This window comes from Limanda limanda, chromosome 13, assembly GCF_963576545.1.
Source record: "Limanda limanda chromosome 13, fLimLim1.1, whole genome shotgun sequence".
Classification (NCBI taxonomy): domain Eukaryota; kingdom Metazoa; phylum Chordata; class Actinopteri; order Pleuronectiformes; family Pleuronectidae; genus Limanda; species Limanda limanda.
The window spans coordinates 10,265,542-10,284,751 of record NC_083648.1 but is presented as its reverse complement, the minus strand read 5'-3'; the positions used below and the strand labels follow the sequence as shown (position 1 = coordinate 10,284,751).

Here is a 19,210-nt window from a genome sequence, read left to right as displayed (position 1 = left end):
GGTTGGTCTGAGAAGGATCCAGCCGTTGGAGCAATTGTTTCTCTGGGATTTAAGGATGAATTTTTCAACCATATTTATCAATGTTAAAACGCAGCCTCCGTAGGATGCAGCCTCTGAACTGAGACACAGCTTGTGTATATTCTTGCTTTGCCAATGTTCGCTGGTTGTGGCTCATGTCTACATCTCAGATGAAATTAGTGATTTAAAGCAGATATTAACTCATTAGCTTAAGAGTTTGTGAACATGTAAACACGTTACAGCATAAAAACTACATTCACTCAGGTGCAAGTGCATTCTTACCCAAACATCAGTTACACACTAAGACGATGAAACAAAATACTCACTCGCACAATGACAATGTTAGTGTTCAGATAAACACACGTCTACTAATAAAAATTGAAGGAGGAGAATGCATGCTGTTGAGTGTCTGTCGTCACTTTTTGTTTTGTGTGGCAGAAACAAATGATTATTGAACATGTGACATTTTCATCGTTTGCCCTATAGACTTGAAACATTGGCAGTGCTGTACCATTCTCAACAAACTACTTGGAACACAGAAGAAAAACAAAAATCACCAATATGGTGTTCGTCCATCAGGCGACAGTTTTCCCTTTCCTACGTCAGTACATGAAAACCTTTTTCGTCATTTCTATAGATATCCACATTGTTGTCATGGTCACCACTGTCAGAGTTCCAACGGGTGATGCTTTGTGATCAACTGTCATCTATCAGTTGATTATGACAGAGATTGGCTCCTCAGCATCATAGCACAAAAACGAGGCCGTTATCTCCGCCGCTGGAGTCCAGGCACAGGCAAGACAAGTTCACAGTCTCTCGTGTCTTGTAGCGAAGTCAGTGTAGTTCATTTCTTCTGCCTTTAAATGTTGGAGAGAAAGTACCAGAACCATGTCAGCCCTATTTGCAGGTGTGTACGTCGTAGACTTTCACACACTCCTGACAGCTGACATAGCAGCACCAGTGAAAAATACAGTTGCACTTCTCCTTTCGCTTCTCAGTCCGGGTGTTGTGGCCTCTCCCGCAGCACAGAAGGTCGCACCCGTCTATGCCGTGGGACGTCAGGTTGCAGACGCGGTCGCGGGTGCCAAAGGAGCCGGTCTCGGGATTAGGGTCACAGAAATTGGGTGAGCTCTCATAATAAACCAGGTCACGCTCTGTGGGGGGCTTGAAGTAGTTGTACTTGGGTCTCAGGGTCTCCACCCACCCGCGGGACTCCTTGTGTTTCTCTACGACCATCTCGGATGCGCTGTCGTACTTATCCTTCATGTAGTCACCGATAACTCGGAAGTCAGGCTGAGACCACCAGCAAGTCTTGACCTCACAGCTACCCGAAAGACCATGGCACTTACATTTCAGAAACATGTTGTCATTGAGGGACTAAGGATGAAAAAAAAAGAACGTGTTAATTAAGTAGAAAAGCTGCCACAACACCATCTGCAAAATGAGCAGTTAGAAAACCTACCATTCTTCCTGCCTCATTGTTCTGGCGGTTCATGGCTGAACGTGCATCCGGGCGATTCTCTCTCGCATCGGCAAACTCTCGGGACACCATGCTTCCAAACTCCACATCCTCGCTGCAGCCGCCCCACTTCCACCCCTCACCGGGGGGGCCCTTGTGGCGCGTGTCACACCCGCAGATGGTGGCTGTACCATCGGCGCAGGCACGGGTCACTGCAAATGCCACTCCCGCTGAGGCGATGGCATGAACGAATGAGGACTCTCGAGTGGCTGGAGGAAGAAGTACACACATTTGTTAGAAACGCACCATTTGGAAAACTAACCTGCAGAGAAACGCCTCTGTAGAAGTTGAAAGAAAATATAAGTATGTAGGTCACCACCTCTCATCTGTTTCTGTTTGGTCTTGTGTAATTGCATGATTGTCAACCCAACAACACAAACAAACTATACACACTAAAGAGTAGATCCCATTACTATGATGAGCTACATGTCTTTAGGTCATATCCACTGAGGTGTACCAGTGTGTGGGTTCAGTCAGCCTAGACATCAATCGTCCTGTCTCTGAATAAGACCCGAAAGGCCTCTGTGTCTCTGTCTGACATAGCTAAGCGATGACTCAGAGGGATCAGGATCTTCCAGAGAGATGAGAGGAAGAGACAGGTCTGACAGGCCTATAATTAAGAGACTCAATTAAGCTTTTGAAAGGTTAGGAAACGGCCTCACACTCGGGGGACAAGTCATAGACACAACATGGAGATGGGACTGTAGTGTCCAGATATGCAATCCCAAACAACAGTTACAGAAGGTAAGACATGCATGCTTCAGCATTTGTTGCTTTAACAGGACTCATTATTGCAGGGAGGTTGCCTCGAATATATGCACGTGTACGGTCTTGCTCAAAATAATAAGAAAGGAGACCAAGATCAAGAAAGTGGAAACACCGCGGGTAAACAATTAACAATGTGAGAGAGTCTGGAGATAAACTTATGTGGTAAAAGATCAATAGTTAGGGAGTGTGTGTAATTTGTGTGTTTGGGACAGAAAGAAAAGAGGCACTGCGTATGCAAGCGCATGCTTCTGTCCAAAAGACAAGAATGACAGAGAAAGAAAGAAGAGAAACAAGGGAGGAGTATAGAGCTAAATGGAGTAGGAGCACCTCCCTTGTAGCAGGTTCCAACCAGTTTGAGGACTAAAGGGCATTAGAAACAATGATGCAAGAGAAAAGGTCGACTGGCATCCTCCACCAGCCACTTAACAGTGCTCACAAGTTTATTAATGTTCACACTAATGGTACATATGAACCTCTGTTCTCCTTGCTCCACCCCCCACTGATCATTTTACAGAGATAGTGTTGTATTTTCTTTGCAACCATGGTAACGGAAAGCTACAGCATGAAGTATTTTTTAGAGTGATTAATCACATATCATCGTGCATCATCTAAAAGCAACCAAGTGTATGAGTTTCAAGTATTAAAGTTTTGAGCTGCGAGTGAATTGATGTATTAGCTTATTTTCCCCAAGATCTGGTTGTGAGTTTATTTAGATTCTTCTCTGCAATACACGATAAGATCGTGAGTAAGGAAATATAATTAAATTGTTGAGTGCATCGCAGACTGATGATCATGATTATAACAATAGGAACTATAGTGGACCAATAATAGAACCTTGGGGAACGCCATTGGAAATGTAACCTCACGGATGACTGGCAATGATGCTTCACAGTGCAAGAGGGGATTGGTGAAAAGAGGATTATCTCGGGATGCGATGAACAAAAGAAAAGGTTCGGGGCAAATTAAATATGTCCTGATTATTTAAGTAGGTTTCTTAGGAGGTTGTGGTTTTCTTGTGATTATCCCACACTTACAAATGTGCACTGATTTCCATTCTAGTGAATAATAACAGTTATGACAGTAAAATTTGTTTTGAGTTGATGATAACAAATGCTTTTTTTTTCAAATGCTAAATGCTTCCAAAAATATTTTGCACAATGCAGACCATCCGTTTTCTCTGCATTGACCTCGGTACCTTAGTAGGTTACTGGTGCCATGAAACATTTTTAACCAAGCGTGACGTACATACACATACTGTACTTCATCAAACAACTAGTGACTATACGCTTGGTTTTTCCTATAACAAGCTGTCATCATAAATACACCTATGGCATTCCTTCACCTGGAAACACCAGTTTTTACATCAGTGCCATGGCTTTGCTTAGTTTTATGACCAATTTAAGGTATTTAAGGACACTTGTCCTCCAACAATACTCCTCCGCCAAACCTAGCCAGATCCAGGCAGGCCAAGTGGTCCCTACAACCTGCTGGGGGGTTGAATCCCCTATTGTGCGGCCACTGTCACGCTGTGTTAGTCCCACAATGGCCCCAGATATTTTATATGAAATTTGCCCTGGCCAGTGATTAGTGGAGACCAAGTTAAGTCATAGCAACAGAGAACTATGCATTGGCTGGACCCCGCTTGTCGGCAGACGGGGAAATCCCTATTCAAATGGTTTAATAAAACAATCTAAAGGGCGTGTGAATGGGGAAAAGCACTTTTTCTCCTGCTTAATCTCATGGTTGCGAAGATATTGTGCTCTGAGCAGTGCACAGCAGGGAGCAGGGCTAAGGTCCCCCCATCAACTCCATTTACCACACCCCTTCTTTCTTTCTTGCCCAGAGTTAATGATAAACAGGAGTGCTAGTTTCCCTCCCCCAGCATGGTGAGACATACGTCTCATGAAAAGCAGAGACCTCTTAGCTCATCCTAAATAGTTACACTTTCTCATCCTCAGGTCGTAGGTCGTAACCCACACCCCCTGACCTTTTTTTTTTAGTTAAGATGGGACTTACTGATTTAGGTTGATGTTTAGGTTTCCCTAAAGGAAATGAAAGTGAGATAAGTCCTGGTGACCACGGTTTCAAACCTTTACCGTCCCCCTTACATGCTTTACACATTACGTAATAGCAGTTTCCTTTGACCTTCATTTTAATTTAATGGTTTCAGGTAGAGCGGTGACGATGCATGTCTGAACCTGTTTGGGTGGCAACACCTGTGAAGCTGTGACCATCCACTTTGTATAGCAACGTTGACCTTTATAATTCCATCATATGACTCATAAACTGGAGAATGATTACACCCATATAGCAGGTCGTTGTTCAGCAAATACCAAGAATGCCGAAACAGCGCTGGGATCGGCTCTTCGGACCGAGAACACCTGTGCAGATTTTTACTTTTCATCACGGGCAGATTCCAGCAGAGCATGTTTTGACACTTTACTTAATGTAAATTAATGAGCGCTGACGCAGACATAGCCTGGAGGTAGGGCTCGTGATTTGGGGTGTGGAGTGAGAGAGAAACACAGGGAGAGGATTGCACCATGTGGAAGGGAGCGAGAACATGCTGAAGAGAAAGAAGAAGTCTGCTCTCCAGGGAGGAGTACGCATTTCCACAAGCAGAAACTGGAAAAGGTTTTCAGTTTTCAGTTCAGGATTGCCTTAAACTTTTTTAATATTCTTCGACTATGAGCACCTTTTTTTAATTCTCCTAGTGCATAATCCACGTCTGTAAAACCAACTAATGCCCCCGGTGAAGGTGAGGAGGACAGTGATGGGCTAAATGATAGGAACTAAGCTGCCGAAGCCAATAAAGGCACCTACTTTTCCTTTCAGCTTTGCCCCCCCTCCCAAAAAAAGGCAGGAGGAAACTGACACACACCGGTCTGAATCGCAGACAAACAGACACCAGTGAGGACAATGGCCCCGTAGCACAGACAAACACCAGCATCAATCAAATCCAATGAAATGGAAGCCCTCTCCTACTAAGCCCTATCAAAGGCCTGTGAGCCCCTGAGTCACTCTCCTCGGCCCCTGACAAAGGCACTTAATCCAGCCACTTTGACCTCTCACATTATTAAGGGCCTCAGTGACCTTAATCCAATCAAAATGATTTACTAAAGCCCAGTAGCTGCCTCCTCTTTCCTCTCAGTACCCCTGCAATTTAGGCCTGGGAGGGGAGGCAATGGGAGAGATGCGGTGGCATTTTGCACCACAAAAGGGTCTCGGATTGAGAACCCCCATCGTTAGCCACCTAGCCTTTTCTATCAACTGGCTCAGGGAGTTTATTAAAAGCAATTGCCCCAGCTAACCTCCAACACCCCACGTTAATAGCAGCCGTCTGCAAAGTGGGTGACAGGCCGGGATTCCTCCCCACACAGCTCAAATTCTGAACTCATTTTCAAACAGGAAGTGTTTTACACGTATTTGCTGAAGGCATAAAAAGCCTTATGCTTATGTAGAAATGTCACTTGTGTGCAGGGCTATCCGTCTGCAGGGAATCTTATGATCTAACTCTGTGTAGGAATTTCTCAAAATGTCAAATTATTACTTAAAAATGTATGACATTGAAATTCTCAGATTATTTCCAACCTCCCAACTCCTGAATACAGTTAAATGTGGATTTTGAAGTATTTTTTTGCTCGGTTTTGTGAGTCTGTGTCTGCGCTTGTGTGTGTTTTTTTTCTCTCTCGAATTTTGTATTGCACCGTGGGGATTTCTACAGTCTGATCCCACGATTAGACAATGAATTGATGTACATCATGGAATATGTCTGCACTCGTAATCAGAAAATCTAGTGGGGAACATGTATTTGGGAAAAGTGTGTAACTCAGTTTAAAATCTTTTTTAAGAGTTTGCTTTTTGTCGCTTCAGGGGAAAGTACAGAGGAACAATCAAAGGGGATTTCCTTCTAGAGAACTCACTCACTCGTCTTAACCGTGGACATTATTTCATGCTTCAGCCCAAAGTCTGTTTAAAAAAGGATTTGATTGAGTGTAACGGAGGATACGCAGATAATGCAGCTTTTCTATTGTAAATGTACGACAATAAGAATATTGGATTGTTTATGGAAGAGTTAACCTGCATTAGTTTGAAAACCTTTCAGGAAATTCGGAGGCGGTATAACATCCAGACACATTGAGCCAGAGACATTGGGGGCATCGGGTTCAGACATCATCAAGCTACTACTGAAGTCACCAAATTATTTACATGATAGAAAATAGCAGGAAATAAAGCTCTTATATGTGTCAGAACTTTTAGGAGAAACACCTTTACCTTTATCTAACACTGGCCCAAAGATGGCCAGATTGTCAGTGACTGTGGTGCAGTTCCAGCGTCGGCCTCGGAACTGGTGCTGGCACTCCTGGATGCCAATCTTCACCCCCTCGGCCACACTGGGCATTATCTCCACATAGTTCCGGCAGAACCGCAGCTGTTTGGGCACCAGACCAGGGATGCTGCCACACAGAATGGGTTGGGTGCCCAGCGATGAGTACTGGTGGCCCACTGCTAGTGACCTAGAGGAGAAGCAGAAGTCACAACATCAGTGCTTTTCCACAGCAGGAGCTTATTTTACCACACGTCTGTGTCTGCGTCTATTGATTTACCTCCAGCTAAGTCAAAGTCTCCTGAGGCGCGTGGTAATTTTACGTCTGTTTGATTGTGTTTATTTATTTGCTGTATCTTGATACTGCCATTAGGGTCCAGCCTTTATCCCTCAAACTACCCTCTCTGCAGACACCTGGCCTTTGTGTGCATTGAAATTGCAGCCCTGCCACCGCCGAGGCAGCCAGTGTTTCTGTCTGAGATGAAAGTCCACAATGCATCTCGAGGTCTTCATAGACCTTAAGCTGACAACTCTGAAAACTACACCTTGTTATTAACTGTCCGCACACTTAACAGGCCTTCAGCTTAGGGTAATAAGAGTGCAAACCCTACACTGAAACTTCAGAGAGTGTATTAAGTGTTACACTGAGTCTCCCCCACACCCAGCCCCTTTCCTTTGAGGAAGGTATTCTGGGATACAACAAGTGCAAACTTGGTTCACTGATTACATCTCTCTGTCTCACTGCTTTTATTGCTTTCTCTTCGTCTTTCTGTCTTTATTTTCTCTGTTCTCTCAATTAGGACTTTTAGTAACCAGTAATCATAGAAATTGAGATATAGGTCTATCCATTGTATCACTGGATTGTTTGTGCTTGGTGGATCCACAGACTTTTCTTTTCACTTTCTTTAACATTGCAACCTTGATTTCTCACAGAACAATTCATGGGTCTTGATGATAAGAGGTACTCTATTTATCTATCTATCTATCTATCTATCTATCTATCTATCTATCTATCTATCTATCTATCTATCTATCTATCTATCTATCTATCTATCTATCTATCTATCTATCTATCTATCTATCTATCTATCTATCTATCTATCTATCTATCTATCTATCTATCTATCTATCTATCTATCTATCTATCTATCTATCTATCTATCTATCTATCTATCTATCTATCTATCTATCTATCTATCTATCTATCTATCTATCTATCTATCTATCTATCTATCTATCTATCTATCTATCTATCTATCTATCTATCTATCTATCTATCTATCTATCTATCTATCTATCTATCTATCTATCTATCTATCTATCTATCTATCTATCTATCTATCTATCTATCTATCTATCTATCTATCTATCTATCTATCCACAAATAATACTTTTTCTATAAATACGTGACCTGTTAACCTGAGATGTTCCGTTTTATTGAAATGTATTTTGACGACTTGATCATTTAATAGCACAGTTCCTATTATCTTTGGCAACGTCCTGCCGAGTGGTTACAAAGTAGCTTGTTGGCAATGCAGACAGGTCCTCACTTCACATCAACTGTCAATTAAATAACAAACAGTGTGAGCGGTCGTCTGATGCTCCTTCCCTCAGAAGTACCAGCTCGACAGCAGCTACTGTAGCTGTTGCACAAAGTCGGAGCCAGAGCAGGTGTGCAGCCTTTTTAGCTCACTATCTGTTGACCTGTTCACCATCGTTCAAAGACTAATCGCTGATCACAACAAGATTAAGTAAACCCCCTGACACTTGCCCCGGGCTGCTTTCCCAAAAACATTACGAGTCAAGAAGGGAGCTCTTCAGCAACATGACCCTTGTCAGACGGTTTCTGATGCCTTCCAACATGCTGACCCCGAATACCTCAATTATGTTCCCAAATTTTAAGGCTGATTTCCTTCCATTTTTAAGCTAACAGTTTAATTATTCTCTGTCAGGTGTCAAAGTGAGTGTAAGCTACCATCTGACCTTGTAAGTGACCTGGTCACACTGGTTTTAACGTTACTTCTCGCCTAATTTCCACAGACTAGACGACACTAGTTAATCATAAATGAGACATCCTGTATGCAAGTAAAGGCAGGTTGAAAATGCCTCCAGAGGAAATCACATTTGTCTGAGGTTTGTCCACAACATCCATGAGTAAACAAGGGCACTGCTGTTACAAATTGACCTCTCTGTGGCCCTTGTCAGTCCGTGCTCTCTGAAGCACATCACTACCAGAGGAAAACACAACCCAGACTGGTGAAGACTTTTGTTTCGAGCCAAATGCACTCAACAGACCCAATGTACCACAACTTTTTTACAGATTATCATCTGCCGTTTTCTAAAAGAAGAAGACACGATTTCTGAATATTTTCCGGACTTTGTCTTTCACATAGAACACATTCACAACAGCAAGAAAATGACTGGAACATTTAGGGGTAGCACATTGGTCGAGCAACCAGGAGCCAGGACATGACGTAAACGTTGCTGTAGAAATCTCCTTTAGTTTATTAACAGCACATCAAGGTCGGCATCAGGCCTTGGGTCTTGTCGTCTTTCCAACTTGACATCTACGTCGCCAACACTTGCTTGCTGTGAATTTTCCCGACACTTTCCTTCTGTATTCTCACATGAGCTCATTTTCCAGACATTTTACCAAGGGGCTGGTAGGAAAACTTCCGTAAAACCCCGTAAAATGTCCAGAGCATGTCACACATTTGCTTTCTTACAAACAACCATTTTGGAAAATTTCAGGGAAATATCAAGAGTTCGGTGCATGTCTGTAAATAGCTCTAGTGAGAGGTTTATTGAGCCTGATAGGAAGTGAAAACACTTGCTGGAGGCCTGCAGATTTTAAGTACTAGTGCCTTGTCAGTCTCGTCTCGAAAACTTCTCCGCTTCCTTTTTGCTCCACAGAAGAATGTGGCGCCTCTGAGTCTTCATCGCACACTCATCAACTTAATTTTTGGCATCTCAACAGTTGAAATCAGCTCCGATCGAGGCGGCTGAAGAACTCTTGATCTGTCGTACGATTTGCTCGATTGGAAACGCAGGAGTTCACTCTTGGCCGTGGGTCTAATGCGGTCCTACGGCAGGACTACACTTGTGAGAATCTTTTTTGCGTGCTTCACTAACAGGTCATCCTTTTGGATTTTAGGACACAGACCCATCATGAGTCAAGGAGCCTCGGTTGCTTCACTCCTCTGTCTCTGTCTCAGTGGGGCTGAGTAATCCATGCCACGTCTTCCTGTGTTAGGAAATGTCCTACGAGAGGAGGCCGGGCATGTTCCAGGGATGATTTATGATTTTTTAAGGAGCTATTGCAGTCAGAACAGTGTTGTTAGATACCTGCTCCAACAAATATTTAAACATAGCTGCAAGTATTTTGTGTGTTGTCTGGATTTCAGGCATCCAGTGAGCTCTCTTCCCCTCAATCTCTCTAATTCCTTCTGAAAAACCCATTTATCTCCTCAGCTGCCCTCCAGAGAAACTGATGTTCATGTGTAATTGGTGAACAAACAGGATTAGCTAATGTTGTTTAAGACTTATTCCCGCACTTTGTTGAAACTGTGACAAATAAATACTTAAGCAAAACATACATCACATCATTTTTTTGTCTCAGCGCAGACTTTCCCCCTCTCATCTAAGTGTATCTAGTGCAGGTTTAATGCATATTTCAGCAAGCCCAAGCAGGGTACCTTAGAATTACCACTTTACTTGTGGGCCCTGGGGCCTTGGAGCCGACTTTGACATCAAGAGAATATGTTTGGGAGAAGGAATGTGCGGCAAGCTTTCACCTCCAGGTATTTATCTTCTAAGGTGGGGTGGACTGGGGAAGGGGGTGGCGGGGTGGCGTCTGCAGCCCGGCTATGTCATGGCAGGTCGAAAAAGAGACAGACATGAACCTGTCTTGGTGCAGAGCTGTGCCCCCTCAGACTGCCGTGGCGCAGGGCTTGTGTGTGATGCAGCTCCAATGGTAACTCCAAGCCAAGTTCAGCAGCTCCTGTCAGCAAAGCCCCCCCCCCCCCCCCGGTAGCTTTTTCTACATGAAGCGATAGCTCTCAGATAACTGACATGCTGTTTGCAAACGGAGCGACAATGCAGGCTCATTGAGTGCAATCCAGAGGGAACCACGTTATTTGTCTTGGGATGAGTTGCCATGAAACACAAAATACATCAGCAGTCTTGCATGAAGCAAAAGAAAAAAAACTGCAGTAGCCTATTACCTGAAAACGTCAGAACTCAAAGGTGACCTCATGTGCTACTTTCTCGACGAAGAAGGACACGAAGAAGCCGACTTATTCCTGTCGTGTTTACTCGCCTCTTTTGCTTTTGTCCTCCACATTGTTCAATCTCTGACCTGACCCACCCTCCAAAATCTAACCATCAACACACAGGTTCATTCTGGACTCGCTGCAGGGTTTTGGTTATGACAGAATGGAAACCTGCCTTCCATTGTGTCATTCATAACTGGCTGCACAAAAGAGAAAATAAGAAAAGTTCCTATGGAGACTGAAATTCAACATGGACGTCTACGGACATCCAACCAAAAGGAGTAAAACCAGCTTAAATCAGATGAAAACAAACACTTTCTACACACGTACTGAAGTTTAAATTAGTCGGAGAGTTCACTTTGTTCATGAACTGACGTCTAGAACCAGAAGACGACTGATTTGGGTCATTTTTTTTCTTCCATCTCTTGGACCAGAGGACCTGCTGTTACATCAGGATTTCCTTCCAGCTGAGCATGTAATTAGTTTCAAATCAGTAATACCACCAGGGGACCCATTAAGGGAAGCACATTAGGGTACACACAAAAATTGGAGCCAAATAGTGAATGGTTCATTGAAAAAAAGAGGACATCACGTGTTTGTTTAGTGCAAAAAGAATCAATAAACGACAGTCATGTTCGCTGATGAACCACGAACAGTGTCCAACCAGACAAAAGCTCCTCCAGAGGATGTGGTGAAATATTTATTGTAAAAAGAAAAATTGTGCAAACCAGTGACAATATTTTGAAGTTATGTTTAGACATGAGTGATGATTAGGCTGCACGCTCTGTATGGACTTGTTGCTTCCAGAGAGAAAGGAAAATGCAACAAAAACACAACTCAGTGTCATGAAGGTTAAATTCTTCAATAATGGGTGAGCGTGAATGATCAATAGTTCTTTAATTCTGAGGAGTTTTGGTAAGAAAACTGATGGGGAACAAAAATGGTGGACTGAGACGTCCATGTGCAAATGCTGCTACTTGTTCTCAATCTGTGTCTGGTTTAAGTGAAAGAAGTGTTTAAAAAGAAAAGTTAATAATAATGTAATTATTCCATGTCATATGTTGCACACCTTACATTAAACATGTACCGTGTGGCTGTGTGTGTGTGTGTATGTGCACGTACACCATCTAACCATTAAGGATAAAGTGAGGTGCAAATTTACCATTTCATCCCAGTTCTGCCCCCTTGAACCCCACATCCCACCATAGACACTTACATGTATGTGCACACACATACACACACAAACTTTGCACCTGCTGCATCTCTGAATAAGAGCATTTGTCCAATTAAAACTTCATTGTTCCTGCTGCAAATGTCTGTGTCCTCTGTGAGCAGTAAGGATAATCACTCTAGTAAAGTTTTTACTAGAGCTCGATTCTCAACTAGAGTTTGAGAATTTATCACATATATTTTTTACAGTCAGGAAGTTAATACACATATTTAAGGTTTGGAAAATCCACTTCAGCATCAGTGCACCTCAACGTCCCGCTGCTGTCACAAACCAAATTAAAAAACCCTCTCCACAGCAGCGGATCCTCGTGGTTCCTTCCCAACATTTCAAAATAACAACAATAATAGCAACGTGTCGCTGTGCGTCCGGGGACATGAAGTAAAAAATAAAGAACTTACCACCAGATGGGATAACTTGCCATGACATGCGATAGCCCACAGAGCAGCAAGAACCATCCCGGGTATATCATCCTTAAAGTTTCGCAAAAACCTCTCCAGCAGAATACCTTCATGCGCGCTCATAGAGGCGCGCACGGTGGGGTTTGAAGTGAGGAGCGAGCAAAACGAAAAAGAAGAACAAGAACAAACCAAAAAGAAAAAGAAAATTAAAAAAAGCCTGGTATCTGCACCGGTGCTTTTTCTTCTTCTTTTTTTTATTCCTGTCTAACAGTCGCGACTACTCGTGGCAGCACTCGGGAGGCAAATATTAAAAGTTAAAGGCTGCTTGCTGCGTTAGGACCCAATCAGCAGGTATTGCCACAGGGGGAATTCTGATGATATGTTCCCTCTGTAGTCGAGTCGGGCGGCTTCAACTCAACACTCAATTTAAAGATGTGTTTTAGGGCTCATTGGGAATCGCTCGCATTAGCATGCAGTGTGTGTGATATATAATGTTGTTTAAAGGGGAGAGAGGGAGGGTCCGCGAGGTTTTAAATAGACATCGGGACCCCTGTGGATCGCGTAGCTATAACAACCTGTCCGGATTTCACTCCCTGGCTTGAAGCTTCTAAAATGCAAGAAATAAATATGTGTGAAGTGCTTGAGACCATTATGGAGGTCTGCGGTGCTTTATCTGTGGCATGGACGTAAAACCTCGGGCTTTTCTCTGCTGAGTAGAACGAAATAAGATCAAATAAAGAAAGGAAATGATTTGGCAGCTTAGTGCGTTTATTTGTTCTTTAATATATGGAATTTAAAAAAAACGAAATCAGTACCTTTGCTTCAAAATGTGTTATTTTACTTTTTGTAATGCTACAAGTTATTAATGTCATTCTTAAATAATAAATAAAAGTATCCTGAGGCCATATTTTGAGCATTAATTAAAGTATCTGTCTATCTGTCTGTCTATCTATCTATCTATCTATCTATCTATCTATCTATCTATCTATCTATCTATCTATCTATCTATCTATCTATCTATCTATCTATCTATCTATCTATCTATCTATCTATCTATCTATCTATCTATCTATCTATCTATCTATCTATCTATCTATCTATCTATCTATCTATCTATCTATCTATCTATCTATCTATCTATCTATCTATCTATCTATCTATCTATCTATCTATCTATCTATCTATCTATCTATCTATCTATCTATCTATCTATCTATCTATCTATCTATCTATCTATCTATCTATCTATCTATCTATCTATCTATCTATCTATCTATCTATCTATCTATCTATCTATCTATCTATCTATCTATCTATCTATCTATCTATCTATCTATCTATCTATCCATCTATCTATCCATCTATCTGTCCTTATTTCTTTCTGCATATATGTTCAGATTGCGTCTGAATGGAAAAGCTCTGTCTGTTGCCTCTTCTCAAAGTCAAGTGACTGTTGATGGCTGATTCAGCAGGAGGTGAACCTCTCGCTTCGTTTACAGCCACTGACGCTTATCTGAAGTTTAAAAAAGGGAACTAGTTGTGTAACATCAGTGACTAATATGTTTGTACAGGAGCGAACAAAAGGAGCTTTATTAAATTAAACAGAAGTGATTCACTCAGGGGGATTATTTTTGCTTGACAACACTGATTTCTTCTTCTTTACATCAGCTTGTATTGTTTAATAGGCGGTACAGCATTGAATAAGTACTTGATCATATATATATATACAGTTTTTTGTCGTTTTCACAACAGAAACAAATTTTCAAATCCATTAGTTTTTTATTTTCTTGGGCTTGTTTTTGTTCAGATTTTTTTTTATTCTAACAATTTTTTTTATTTTAAAGTTTCCTCTACTATTCTGAATCTGAACGTTTCCATCTGTTTAGTAAGCAAGTGCAGGACCTAAGTTAAAATGAGCTTGTTCATATTTTGGCTTTTGATTTCATGGCCCTGAACCGTTCATTCCAGATGTTCACTTCTCCTGTGATATGTCCTGCAGTCATATTTGTTCAGTCAAGTCAGTCACTGTCATCTCATTTCCAAAACGTGTTCAGGTGCTAAACTTTATTGACTCGCCCGGAGGAGGCCGAGACATAGAGCACACGTCCCACAGCCCCTGAAGGCAGCGTGAAGGCGAGATGTTAGCACCATCTAGTGGTGACAATTATGCATTTTGATTGAGTGTCTCAAACTTTACTTTACTGTTACTTTATTCTTAATCTTAATTCCATCTCATAGGGATTTTTTCAATATTAATCTTTATTCATAAATTTCAAAATCATCCCCTCACTCTGCCTTAGTGTACTTGCTTTGTTTGTCTCAGTTTGTCTGATCATGAGTATGTTATAAGATCCCGCTCAGCAAAGATAGCCAAATTGTTGTCATCATAAATAAACTATACCATAAACCGTCATGTCCTGAAAGTGCTTGGAGACCTGAAAAGGCCACTTTGAAAACCTGTGGCCTTTGCTATGATGTGGCCATCAGTTCTAATAGTGCCACAACTACAGCTTTTTGTTTCAAAATGTACCTTCAGTTCACACCTGTCAGACTGCTCCCTTCGTCTGCAACCATCTCCATATTACTTTAAAGGTTCAGTGTGTAGAACTTAGTGACATCTAGTGGTGAAGTTGCATGTTGCAGCTGAAAACCCCTCACCTCAACCTCCCAAACATGAGAAAGAACTCATGGTAGCCTACAGATGTCAAGTGAGAGGTTAGATTATTGTTATAGTGCGCCCTTTTTGCACACAGACCATCAAGGCGGTTAAATTCATGACAACAATTTCATGCTCGTCCATCTTGTGGCAGTTGACAGCAGAAAGTGAAACTAGTGTGGTTTATAACTGTATAACTGCACATAAAATGGTGATAAAACTCCTACATACATTTAAATTAAGTATGTTTAAACAAGTTGAGTGAGTTAAGTTATTTATTATCAACAGAAAATCATCAGTTTAGTAATAAATTGTTGCTGTTCCATGTTCATTTCATGCACTAGCACCGCGCTGTCTCTGCTGTACATCCAGTCCGCCTTTCACTCTGAGCAAACAGAAGGGCATCATGGCACCTCTGGTTGCCACCGGTGACCTCACTGCGATGATGATGTCACTCAGCGAAATGTTGTTAGCGCCGAGTCATGCTCGACATGTGAGCCTTGACATTGCTCTTCAACACAGGCCTCAGTCAGACTCCCTGTGTTTGACACAACGCAGCCGCACTAACATCATGCTGTACACAAATATTGAACCAATCACATTCTCATTACTTCACTGGGCTTTCCACGAATATTTTCCTCATGTTCCACGCAGCTGTTAAAGCTCATTCATGCATTTGCTGTACTTGTCTTAATAAGTTGCAACAAATCGTATGAAAGACTTGATGAAAGAAACTGTACAGAACTGAACAGTGACAGATTTGTGGTGTGTGCAAATGAGGCAGCACCACTAGATGTCAGCATTGCCATGGATTAATAATATATAGTTTCAGTGCTGGAAAATAGAACAAAAAACATATAGTTCATACAAGATAGGGAAATGCTGATTTATTGATACAGGAATACATAAACACAAAGTGTAAAACTACAAATCCCTTTTAAAGGAAATATTTCTTTAAAATAAATGTAGCTTTTGCTCAATGCAATGTTCAATACTACTACTACACCTCCTGTAAAACTGAATACCTACCTGGTCAATAGCCTGCTGCTGCTGCTGCTGTATTGATACACATTTCTCCCAATGGGATTATTAAAGTTCATCTTATCTTATCGTCTTCAATGTTGAACTGTAATTACTCCTGTGAATCATTTATTGTAGATGACATTTTGAGTAACTGACATTTAAGACTTCATATCTCTGATAGGGTTTTCATCATGACCTTATGTTAACACTTTGGGAGAAAAATTATCTAAAATCTTGCTCACGCTTTCCAACTTGATGTATTCAGATGTATTGTCACTGTAAATGTTATTATCTGTAAATGACAACTGAAAACAATCAAGTATTCAGTGAGAAACAGAAGCAGGACTTATAAACGATGACGCTTCCCTTTGTGTTGCCAGCTCTATCCAAGCTATTATCTGCCCAAGAGAAAAGGGAGGACAGTTGTGCCTGAATAAGACGCAGCCCTCCCCACAAGCTCACACCTTGAAATAACTCATCACTTCCCCCCTTTTACTTGTCCGTCAGTTTCCAGAAATGGGAAACAAAGCAATGGGTCGGCCTCTGCTTTGCCTTTATCATCAGGATGGGCATTACCCCAAGCGTTGACGTCCCTATCTCGCGTACTTGCCTCTTGGTAATACAGGGTGTAAAAAGGCTTCTGATAAGACAAATCATGGGAGACTACTTCCAAATCGTAATGTAAACAGTCCGTGGTCTTACTTATTGTGTTTGAGCTCACATAATTTCTATGGCACGTCACTGCAGAGCAGTATAGCTGAGAATGAGGCTAAATGTTTAGCAGAGTTGCAATCAAAGTTTGATGATAGTTATATGAATCCTGCATAGAGAAAAGATCATATTATGGAAATAATTGGAAGCAGTGTTTGAATGAAGACCAGAGTAAAGTTTGTTGTTGAATGATATTCCTATGATGAGGCTTATTTAAGACAAAGATAATCTGTGCATTTGATAAAAAAAGTCTGATATATTTGAGTCTAATTGAAATACGTTATGAGATCATTTGAATTAAAAGAGCGCTGGGTGTGAGAATTATATAAATACAGAAATTAACATGAAGATAGACAATAGTAAAGGACCAAGTACAGATCCCTGTGGAACACCACACATACGATGGATACTGAAAGGTTTATAGTTCCTTTTAGCCACACAAATGTGCTATAAATCAGTATCCACTACAGCTACAGTAATATCTGAAAGGAGTTAAAGAGAAAAGAATGATAACTAATATCTAATTGCATGGGAAGCGTATATATACGCCCAAAGACCTCAAATCCTGTGTATTCTTTAAAGTCTCACTTTCTCGACAACTGAGGTCTGAAACTATCTGTGGCGGGACTCTCTGGTCACAAGGTTTTTCCTTGGAGGGACTCAGATAGTCATGTTAGTTCTGAGGTCACACAGTTTACCAGCGGGGTGAAGCCAGAAAACAAGAAGAAGCAATGCAGAATTAATCACAGGAACAGCCCTACATGTCATATCAGGGAGCTGTGTTTTTTATCAACCGCTGAGACTGAGAGAAAGTCTCCACTTCTCCACCTTTCTCCGGCCTCCTCTTCTTCTCTGGACTGTTCCTCACAATGACATGTTCCCCTAGGTCATCCCAGGTCACGATTGGCTGAGAGGGAGGCTGCGCTGACCACAGCTGCTCAGCTGGACTCTGTCTTGTTTCGTTAACGCTAAGCAAAGCAGATCATACCATTCCATCATCACCACCTGTTGGTCAAGACCATGACCCATTCTATATACAGTACATCTACCATATCTTCTGTCTGCGTAGAGCAACCTGTAATTTCCTGGCCCCGACTCCTCTGCATGTCACTACTTTCACTGTTGAGACTTCGTTGTCATTGCAGATGCTTTCTCCAATGAAATGAAGCCAACCTGGATGAACTGCCATGTTTGTTCAAGGGAAAATAGAAAATTGCGATTCTGTAAACACCATCACGCTGGGTGTTTCACAGGTTGCTGGGAAACTAGAGACTGCATTGTATCATGAGGCTATGGAAATAATAGGCCTGTGGTAGTAGCCTGTGGATTGAAATCAATGTCATATGTTGATATAATTTTTGCAAGACATGAAATGTAATGAATGCATGAATGAGTAAAGCTATTGGCTGCCAATGGGATGAAAACGTTGACGAAACAAACTTAAATAAAATAAATCACCTTGGGAAACATATTTTCTCCATTGCCTAGATTAAAGTTTGACCTTTTTCAAGACTTTTTCAAGAATTTCGCTTCAGCAAACATTTCACCTTGCATTGAGGGTATTACGTGTTTCCTCCCATAGTTATACAGCAGCAGCTTAGATGTGCCTCCTTAAACACTCAAGAACAGACAAGCCACCACATGCTCACATGCAATTTGGCTCAAGTGTGTCATAACACTTCACTAGAAAATGTGCACGGACTATAGGTTACATGCCACAAATAAAGCACTGGGATTAAGTTCCTCTGTATTTTTGATAGCAAGGTGCTTCTACTTTAAACTGCAACTACTGTTTTGGTTTCTGCACACAAGGTGAATGAAGGAGACACGTTTAGGCAAGAGCTCTTTGTATTGCATCTTAATTTAGTTACTTTCTTGTTGGGATTTCATTTTTTTTGCACCTTGCCCTCCTTCTTTCATCTCCTTTAATCTCCATCTACGTTTTGTCTCCCTTTTAAAGACGTGGCAAAACCAGGGGAGGAGGCTGACGGTGGTTGTAGTGAGGTTTTTAAAAAACAACAGCTACCTCTCCTACCCCTGAGGACAGACTTTTCCTGAGCAGTCCTGAGAAACGCTGCACATGTTGCACCCCGACGCCTGAAACAGCAGAGAGGCGCAGACGCACCGTCAGCCTCCAAACCTAAGCCACAAATTATGTCTGGTACATGCAAAAGATCATGTGGCCCTGCAGCGGAGTAGGGGTGATGAGAACGTGGAGTTTGGTGGTAACTGGGTTGGGATTGGACGGATACGATTTACATTCCTCTCCAGGGATATGATATCAAGAC

At 41.8% G+C, this 19,210-nt stretch overlaps 1 protein-coding gene across 1 annotated transcript; it reads right to left on the bottom strand.

The window, feature by feature from the left end:
- Positions 1-915: 915 nt before the first annotated feature.
- Positions 916-12,655, bottom strand: wnt3a (wingless-type MMTV integration site family, member 3A). The gene is given in 5 exon segments (XM_061084517.1): positions 916-1,395; positions 1,481-1,746; positions 6,581-6,822; positions 12,533-12,621; positions 12,623-12,655. Coding segments are annotated over 5 exon segments (1,110 nt in total).
- Between the last annotated feature and the right edge of the window lie 6,555 nt (positions 12,656-19,210).